Source organism: Columba livia, chromosome 12 (genome assembly GCF_036013475.1).
Source record: "Columba livia isolate bColLiv1 breed racing homer chromosome 12, bColLiv1.pat.W.v2, whole genome shotgun sequence".
Classification (NCBI taxonomy): Eukaryota; Metazoa; Chordata; class Aves; order Columbiformes; family Columbidae; genus Columba; species Columba livia.
The window spans coordinates 18,615,143-18,624,407 of NC_088613.1; the positions used below are offsets into that span (position 1 = coordinate 18,615,143).

Below are 9,265 nucleotides of genomic sequence, written 5' to 3' on the forward strand. Positions count from 1 at the left end.
GTCTGGCCCTGGCCACCCCACTCTGGCTGAGGCTCCTGCTGGGCTTTGCCACCAGAAATTCATCCTGCTTCAAGCTAGAGGATGTGCTCTCCTGGAGGATTCTATTTATCCTGCTGGGGGATTGATTCTGTCCTACTCACAAAGGACATCAGAAAAAAGCCCTGTCCTTGTCATTCTCTACGTGATGAAGAGAAAAGGCAAGGCAGAGCTGAGACCCCAGGCTGTAGCAGAAGCGAAAGGCCAGCGCTCCCTCTCATCCTTAGCCAGATACTACCCAGATGGAAAAAAGCTTTTCCTGGGACAAACCAAATGTTTTCCAACTCCTGGATCCTGCAACAAGGTCATAAACCTGTTCCTTTGATTTTGGTCTTTATTGAGATGATCTGCTGTCAGACATCCAGCATCCTATCCATTGCAGTATGCTCAAGTTGTGAAGGAACAACCTGGGTTTAGACATAATTATGCTTGACATTGAGCAGAATTTGTGAAGGCAACTGTTACCCTTGGAGCCAGAGACTATTCACATCCCTCAAAGTCAGGCACAAAAGACCTCTGGACTACCCATCCTGATTTGGGTCTTGTCTACTGAAAATCCATTTTCTCTCTACAATGCTCTGTATTGCAGAGTTTTCCAATGGGAGTGGGAAAGCTCCATTCCCGGGGTTGCAGACACAGCGGGAAGGGTGGCTCTTGGGGGATTTTACAGTAGGCAACTGCATTGCTAACAGCAAAGGTACGAATGGTACAAGCGAAGCCATCAGCTGTGTTAGGGAAGTAATTCCCTAACAGTGGCACGTGACCAGCTCACCCAGAACAAAGGTTGCACATGAGTGGAAGAAAAGAGTCACAAGGAAATATCATGCGCATTGAACAATTATTCCTGACAATTAAAAGTGAACCGTTGTTAACAATTAGGTGAGTTTTCAACGCTGGTCACTACACATCGATACAAGTGATTACCAAGATCAATGGCTTTTTAAAGACCTCCCTACCCCAAATTTGATGCTTCTACAAGGAAGAGGTACTTCATCACCTACCAAGAACACTAACAGTTTCTTGGGATTTTATTCAAAGCTCAGTTAAAACTCTTTGTTTGAGATGAACAAGTTACGGCTGCCACATCAGGACTAAGATCCTTGAGATATCTACTGCTGGTTACTCAACTGAAGTTGGCTAAAAAGAGATGTTTTCTCTGCTCAAAGTCCCCAATTGAATGAACAGGAAAGAAAGAAAACAAAACAAAAAAACAACCAACCAACCAATCAAAATATAAACAAGCAAAACAAACAAAATGGGGAAAAACACAAATAAAAAACCACTAAAACCGCAAACAAACAAAAACCCCACAAACCCTATGTGACTTCATTGGTTTGTTGGTAGACTCTACACATTTCATCACCTTTTCTTTCTTTCTTTTCTTCTTTTTTTTTTTTTTAATTTTTTTTTCAATTTCTCAGTTGAACCCCTCTGGGACGGGGACAAGAGCTTGCTGTTAATGCACAAGCTCACACCCACCCCTAGCACATCTCTAAGAAACTCAGGGTGTTTGTGCAGATGTGGTCACATCCCATTCGACAGTGTGCCTGACCTTTTCACAGTATATTTGGGGAATGTTTTCTCTTTCTCCTGCTTGCCCTTTCCTCATCCCCCCAACTCAAACAGCCAGCCACTGACACAGGAGGCATTTCATACCTATAACCTGCTTGCCGCCAACTCACGGTAGAAAAGCCAAAGGCAAACAGAAACTTGTAAACAAATTGACCAAATAAGAAACTGATTCATTTCCCTGGATACGTTGATCCCTGCCATAGGTTCGGCACTGGTTGGATAGCTCATGTAATTGCTCAGGACCAATGTTCTGCTTGTTTCTACTGCTGTAAGTCCAGACCAGCTCCTGTAGGGTCCAGAAGCAATGTGAGTGTAAGAGGGGCCAGGCTCTGGCCCTTCACCTTTTGAAGGTACAGTGGCAAGATCTGGGCTGTTCACCAGGGTGAGGACACAGAGGTCTTCCCAACTAAACTCCAACCAATCCTCTCCAAGCAGGTGCAGCTTCCAGCTGGAATGGCCATTGTGGCTCTGCGGAAATCACAGAATCATGTAATAGAATTGTTTGGTTGCAGAAGACCTTTAAGATCATTGGGTCCAACCATTAACCCAACACTCAAGTCCACCACTAAACCATGTCCCTAAGAACCTCATCTACATGTCTTTTAAACCCCTCTAGGGCTGTTCCAATGCCTGACAATTCTTTCTGGGGATAATATTTTCCTGATGTCCAATCTAAACCTCCCCTGGCTCAACTTGAGGCCATTTCCTCTCGTCCTGTCACTTGTTATGCGGGAGAAGAGACCAACCCCCTCCATGCTCCAAGCTCCTTTCAGGCAGTTCAGAGATCAGAAGGTCTCCCCTCAGCTCCTGTTCTCCAGGCTGAACCCCCTACGTTCCTTGGCTGCTCCTCATAAGCTCACAGGACACCTGCACATTTTCACCAGTTAAAGACCTTGTGTTTTGCAGAACTGCCACTGTCCCGTTATAGCTCATCTGAAAAGCACTACAATTAGATCAATGGCTTTTATAGATCTTAACTTTTCTAATGACTCATGACATAGGAATCCCAGCTGGAGGAGGCTTACCAATACATTCAATACCAGAAAATCGAGAACAATGGTCCATACTGTGTCCTTGTCATGATGCCCATGAGCTAGACAGGGGCTGGTTGGCTCTTTTCACCATTTTTCCAGATGTTTTAGACCCTCAGTGAATCTGCAGAGGATTCACTGTGCTGGAAAACCCTTCCTGTTTTCCAGTGCTCTTTTTATCGTTGGTGCCCCATCCACATAGGATATCATGACATTCACAGGAGGTGATCCTGGTTTATGGCAACAAAATCTCATCCAAATTCAGGCCCTGTATTCTGTACTGAACATGTCCGAAAGCCACACCGAGCACCAGGGCATTCCCACCCTGCACACAGCATTGCTAACTTGCTAAGTATGTTAAGGCTTTAAGTTAGCTCTCATGATGTCTGACACAAGGAGCTTCCAACATCCAGCATCCTCTCTGATGTCCAACGTTATCACTCAAAATATTTTCCAGTCAAATATTTTCTTTATGAAAAAAAAAAAAAACAACAAAACACTAAGCAAAGGTGCAGTAAAAGGGTTAGAGATTTCCATAATTCAGTGTATGGCAGGTTAACTCATACCTGTTTATTTTCTTCCTCACTTCTCCTTGTTTTCCCCTCTCTCCACTGATAAGAAACAACAGGGGAAACATCAAAGGAAAAAACACTTAGAAAATGTGTTTATTTTTACTTAGTGGAAAGACTGCAAAAATGCCAATGCATCAAAATGTTCTTTAGAGATTTCTTAAGAGTCTTCCTATCAAGCATTTTTATCAACTTCCATGGCCACCTTCAACAGTCTCCAAGAGACAGGTTTTAGATCAGCATTTTGAACTAAACATGAGTGTGCGATATACTTGTGCCACATCTTCATGCTGACCATGAGCTGGATTAGTGCAGCAGAATGTCTCCCTAGTGCAAGGACCAGAATTTAGGCAGCAGCCTTCGCCTTGGACAAAGTTGTTGTCCAAGTGTTTGGGAGAGTACCAAGCATTTCAGTGAGGACATCTCCACCTCCTCTCTAACTCAGCTGTTTGGTAGGGACCTTATCCTCAGCTTTAGCTCCTCTCATCCCAAGTTTTTCTTCTACTGTTATGGAGGGACACAGTGGAAAATTGTTTTCCATTGCTCCTCATACATATTTGTCAAAGCTGATCCATGATCCCTCCAACTGAGACAAGTTTCAAGTATACGATTAAACTCTAACCAGAACATTTTAAAATAAATTCTTCAGAAACAGGGAATTGACTGGAAAGCCAAGAAAATGCAACTTTTTTCATGACAATGTTTCTCTAGAGACAATTAGTTAATACTACATTTCATTTAAAGATACAAAATGAGCTTCCCGGAGAAACAAATACTGTCTACTAGATAGGGTTGTATAAAAACAGTTCAAAGTGTTCACAATGTTTCAAAAATGGTTTAAACTAACTCTGTCTTGAATTTTCACACTGAGGAACTGCAGGGACCTGGCTGCAGAATAAATAAAATGAGCAAAGTGTTTATATATATATATTACTCTTTCTTACATATAGATTTACTTTTGAATGTATGCTGATTCAACATTGTGCCTACTGCCCATTGACCAAGGCATTCAAAAGAGAAAGGAAATGAAAAAAAGGTGAGACTGGCCACCTTTCAAAGGTAGACAATAAGTCCAAGCCCCAGGCACGCTGTGGAGATTCATAGCTTTCCTGTGTGCACTTAGCTCTGAGGAGCGAGAAATTCATTGCACAGATCCAGAGAGAAAAACAAAAGTTGTGCCTGTATCCACCCATAAAGTGGCTTCGTACCCACTACTGCCTCACAAAGCAAGAACATTTCTGTCTTCCATTAAATCACGGTATACACACACCATGGTTTGGTGGCAGTGATGCCCTTGGGTTCTGTCAATAGGAGCCCGCATCTGTTTTGTCCATGGTGCAGCAGAACCTGGCTCCTGCTTTAAAGAGCGGCATCTTGGATGCTGGAGATCGCAGCATCTTTCTTTAAAGAAGAGCAAATGTGTTTGGGACACCAGGCTCAGCTGGTGGGGTGTCTCCTGCTGCAATGGCTCAGCTATTTCCATACCAGACCCCATCCACCACCTCTGCCCTGGGCATTTCACCCCAAGCCCTGCCATCTCTCTGAATGTTGCTTGATTTCTTGCTTTTTAAGTGAATGCACTATTCCGCTTCTCGGCCAAAAGAAAGCACAAGATAAAGGACACTTCATCATGGTCTCACTAACACCACAAAGCGTGTGATACAGTAGAGGAATGTGAGGGTACCGTAGCTTCTCTAATGAAGCGAGTTAAACTGGTAGCATCCAGAATAACACGTGTGAATACAGAGGCTTCCCTTTAGGGGACCCCAGCAAGCCCAGACCTGTCTTTGGATTAAAATCCCACCCCATGTAAACGATCGGTGTGGAAGTGAGTGCAGCTGGGGCAGCGCATCACCCCAGTGCCCCGAACCCTGCAGGGGTACCCTACTTTGGCCTCCCCATAGCCTTGGGGGTGCGGGGCACCCTGGCTGCCCTCATCTCCTGTACATCATGAGCCCCCACCCTGCCCGTTGTCACCTTTTTTTGGGGGGGAGGGAGGAGGGAGGGTGAAGAATGGATTCCCTGGGGTACCCCCATCCCCACAACAACCCAAAACAACGACTGTACCCTAAAGTGCCTTTCGCCCCGCAGGTTCTCAAAGTGCTTTGCAAATGACATACAAACAGAGACACATTGTTCGCCCCCCAAGGTCCCCTCCACCCCAGATCCCCGCAGCTCCCTGTGCTCCTCCGGGTCCTCCCCGGCAGAGCCACCCGCCCCCACTGGGCTGCAGCTGTCCACCTCCCCCCTCCCCCCAATTATTGCATAGCATTGCAAGACCTGATTTTAGGGGGATGGGCGCCCTGGGCAACAAACCCACACATGGGGACCAGCCCCGTTGTGGGGGACCCGACACCCCCCCGCCCCCCACCACTCCCCGTGGCCTTTCCAGCAGCTGCCACTCGTGGGACGTGCCCCCCCAGGCCAAGCTCGCTGCTCCTCTGTCTTCTTACCATGAGAGGAGACTAACGCCATCGTACAGACATTCTTTTTTCCTTCCTTTTTTTTTTTGTGTTTTGTGTTTTTAAATAAAAAATAAAATGTGTAAGAAAATAACATTTCTAAAGGAAACCATTATCATTCTACTCTCTCTCTTTCTTTCCCCCTTCTTTTTCCCTTTTCCTTTTTTCTCTTTTTGGCCATCTTTCCATGGAACGAGATGTGCTGGCCGGGGAGGGGGGTTCCTCCCGGTAGGAAACAATAACGGTGGAGGGGAAAAGGAGGAGAAGGAGGGGAGCGAGGGATTGCGTCTCGCTCCATGCTCAGTCCTCACACATCACTGGATGTCCTTGGTCTGGAGGAGAACGTGGAAGGGATACATCCGCAGCAGGCCAGCCAGAGCGACTTCTGGATGTCTGGGTTTCTGAAGGCGTAAATGATGGGGTTGATGAGGGAGTTGCAGGTGGCAGGCAGCGCCAGGGAGTAGGTGTAGACCACGGGGTAGCTGGAATCGGCCACCAGAGAGTAAATGGCAAAAGGGATCCAGCACAGGGCGAAGGTGCCGAGGATGAGGGAGAGGGTGGAGAGCCCTTTGCGGGTGGAGGTGGCCTGTGCCGTGGCGATGAACTGGTGCTGCACAGCGATCTGCTGGGCGTGCCGGAAGGCGATCTTGCAAATCTGCAGGTAAAGCTGCATCATGAGGGCGAAGAGCAGCAGGAAGGTGACGGCCAGCACCGCCGCGTTGTCCTTGGTGACGGGCCGCAGGATGCTGCAGGCGCTCTGGTCCCGCAGGCAGTTCCAGCCCAGGAGGGGCAGCAGCCCCACGCCCAGGCACAGCAGCCACATCAGCAGCACCATGGCGCAGGTGAAGCCCAGCGTGCGTTCGCTGTGGTAGGTGAGAGCGTTGTACAGCGACAGGTAGCGGTCCACGGTGATGGCCAGCAGGCTGCAGACGGAGGCGGAGAAGGCGGCGAGCAGCAGCCCCGCCGCCCCCAGCTCCGCCGCCTCGCTGGGCGGCCGCAGCAGGTACCGGACAGCGAAGTTGGCCACCAGCCCCAGCCCCGCCAGCAGATCGGCCAGGGCCAGGCTGCCGATCAGCAGGAACATGGGGGCCCGCAGGCTCGGCGTGTAGAACAGCACGGCCAGCACCAGCGCGTTTTCCCCCGCGACCGCCGTCCCCGTGGCGCACAGCGCGATGTCCCAGGGGCTGACGGCTCCCCCGGTCCCGGTTCCGGCCCCGCCGCCGCCTCCCGGCGCCGCCGTCCCCGGCCCTCCCGCTGCCGACGGCCAGGCGCTGGGTTCAGAGACGTTGCCGAGCCCCGGGAGCCGCTGCTGCTGCGGCTGCGGCTGCCACGGCTCCCCCATGGCGGCGGGGCCGTGCAGCATCGCTAGGGAGAGAGGGAGAGGGATGCGGTGAGGGGCGGCGGACCCGGGCGCCGGGCTGCGGGAGAGGCGCCGAGCCCCGCACCGAGCCCGGGGAGCCCCGCACCGAGCCCGGGGAGCCCCGCACCGAGCCCCACACCGGCTTCCGGGGACACCCACCCCATCCTTAGCTCCGGGACGCCCCGCACCGAGCCGCTCCCGCCCGCCGCAGGGTGCATCCCGTCCACCTCCCCCTAGCCCGACTGCAGCTTCCCCGGCAAGTAACATCCCCTCCAGCCCGGGGTACGCCCGCATCCCCCCCGCCCCACACGCACCCCTGCCCGGGGAAGCCTCGCCGCTAGCTCCTGCTCCTTCTGTCGGGCTGAGGCCGAGCACAACTCAGCGCCCCGATGCCGGCAGCAGCCTCCATGCACTCTGCCCCGCGCAGGGTCCGCGGGCGCTGCGCACCCCGGCGCCGGAGAACACACGGTAGCGCCTGCTCCGCCGTCCTCCTCCTTTCCCCGGGGCAGCTACCTTTTGTCGCCTATTTATAGCTCAAAGATCGCCCCCCCCGCCCCGCAGCCTTTTCTTTTCTGCGTGCAGCGAGTAAAAATAAATACTATTAATAGGCCAGCCCTCGCATGTATGCGGAGCCGCTGATGAAACGAGCAGGCAGCGGCAAGGGACGGCCTGCGTTAACTTTCTCCTTTCTCCTTCCCTTCCCCTCTTTTGGAAAACACTGCTGCAAGGTGCTCCCAGCTTGCTGCAGACAGCTGCAAGATCCTGCCCGGCTCAGTGCAGTCCCTCTTGCAGAGTAAATGCGCGCCCCCCAGGGCCGGGCAGCCGAAGTGTGAAGGTCGGGGGGGGCTCTGCCCGCTGCCAGCCCCCACTGCCGGCATCACCCTTTCCCGCATGCAGCCCAGCCCGGGGGTTGTTGTTTTTTTACCTGGCTTTAATGCTCAAGGATCAGCTTGCTTCCCCTCGTTTTTATTTTTTTGCTTCCCAGTCCTTCCAGTCCTTGGTGTTAAGCCTCATTCCTCGGTGAGCATTGCTAATAACGTTGCCAGATAGCTGGCATCCACTTGCACTTAATATTCCTGCCCCATTGGATCTGCTGATAAATCTCAACTCTGACGTCAAAGTCTTCACTTATATTCATGATCCAAGTCTGTGAATCAGAGCCGCTGTGATCAGAATAACAACAAGGCTGGCTCCCTGCTCCACATCCACATCCACACCCGCAGGCACGAGGGGATGCGCGCACCCGCACGCACCCATGCACGCACCCCTGCACGCACCCGCCCCGCCGTTCATTCATAAGCTCTCCCGCCAGCCCGACGCACCTCCCCAAGGTCAGGGCCCTCCGCACCTGCGTTTTGCGGATGCAGTTTGGGTGCCAGCCAGGCCCTGGTGGCTCGCAAAGGCGGCCGGGCAATGTTTATTTTTACCGCTTGTGCCGAGGGACGCGAGGATCTGAAAGGAGAGGTGGTGATCTGGTGTGGCGTGGTTTGGCTGCCCCACTCTTCAAGGGCAATGCCCAGGGACAGCAGTGCTTGGTCTCCATGCAGCCCCAGGAGCTGGCAGCTGGGGGTGTTTGGGGGGCCCTGTGTAACCAGGCTGGGGCAGATGCATCCCCCCATGGGGCAGACATTGTACCCCAGAGCCTTCACCCTGCATGGGCTTCCCTCCAGCCAGTGGAAAAACTGGGATGAAGAGGATCAACCCTTGGGAGCTTCATGTGGGCTGCCCAGCCCAGCACCCACTCTCCTGCACAGGAGTCCTGCCCAAGGACAGTGGGTGCAGGGGGTCTGTCCCCCTCCCCACACCACAGCACCCCCAAGGCTTCCTTCCTGACTATTTGGGAAAGGATCAGCCCGGAAAGGAACATATCCCAAAGACACAATTATTTTTCTGGCCACAGACATCTCTGTGATTCAGAGAGGGAGCAGGATCTTCAAAGCAGGGATGCTCAGCTCCTGCGTCGGCAATATTTCAGCTACACCTTCTCCCCCCTTTCCAGCTGGTTTCATAATACTCCAGCTTTACTTCTTCATCCCCCTCTCTCTTCCAGGTTGTAGCTATACAGTGCAGCAAGCTTGATGGCAGGAATAATTTCCAGCTCCTGATGCACAAAGATATTTTGATGAATACCAGTGGTTTTGGATGAACCCAGTCGCTCCAGTTAGGATCATCTGGGTTCTTAATCAGGCCGAGCCCCATCCCAGAGGACTTGAATCGTCATCTACCTGGGGCCGC

The 9,265-nt window shown here is 51.8% G+C and overlaps 1 protein-coding gene across 2 annotated transcripts; it reads right to left on the minus strand.

Annotated features, from left to right (window-relative positions):
* Positions 1-1,399: 1,399 nt before the first annotated feature.
* Positions 1,400-8,365, minus strand: LOC102089894 (G-protein coupled receptor 12). Of its 2 annotated transcripts, none has more exons than XM_065078026.1 (2): positions 7,956-8,365; positions 1,400-7,035 (listed from the first exon to the last, which is right to left on the minus strand). In XM_065078026.1, the coding sequence occupies exon 2, from the start codon at positions 7,031-7,033 to the stop codon at positions 5,978-5,980; it is 1,056 nt and encodes a 351-aa protein (XP_064934098.1). In that variant the 5' UTR covers positions 7,034-7,035; positions 7,956-8,365; the 3' UTR covers positions 1,400-5,977. The 2 variants fall into 2 exon arrangements, with proteins under 2 accessions (XP_064934098.1, XP_064934099.1); XM_065078027.1 differs by lacking the exon at positions 7,956-8,365 and adding an exon at positions 7,345-7,925.
* Positions 8,366-9,265: the final 900 nt, after the last annotated feature.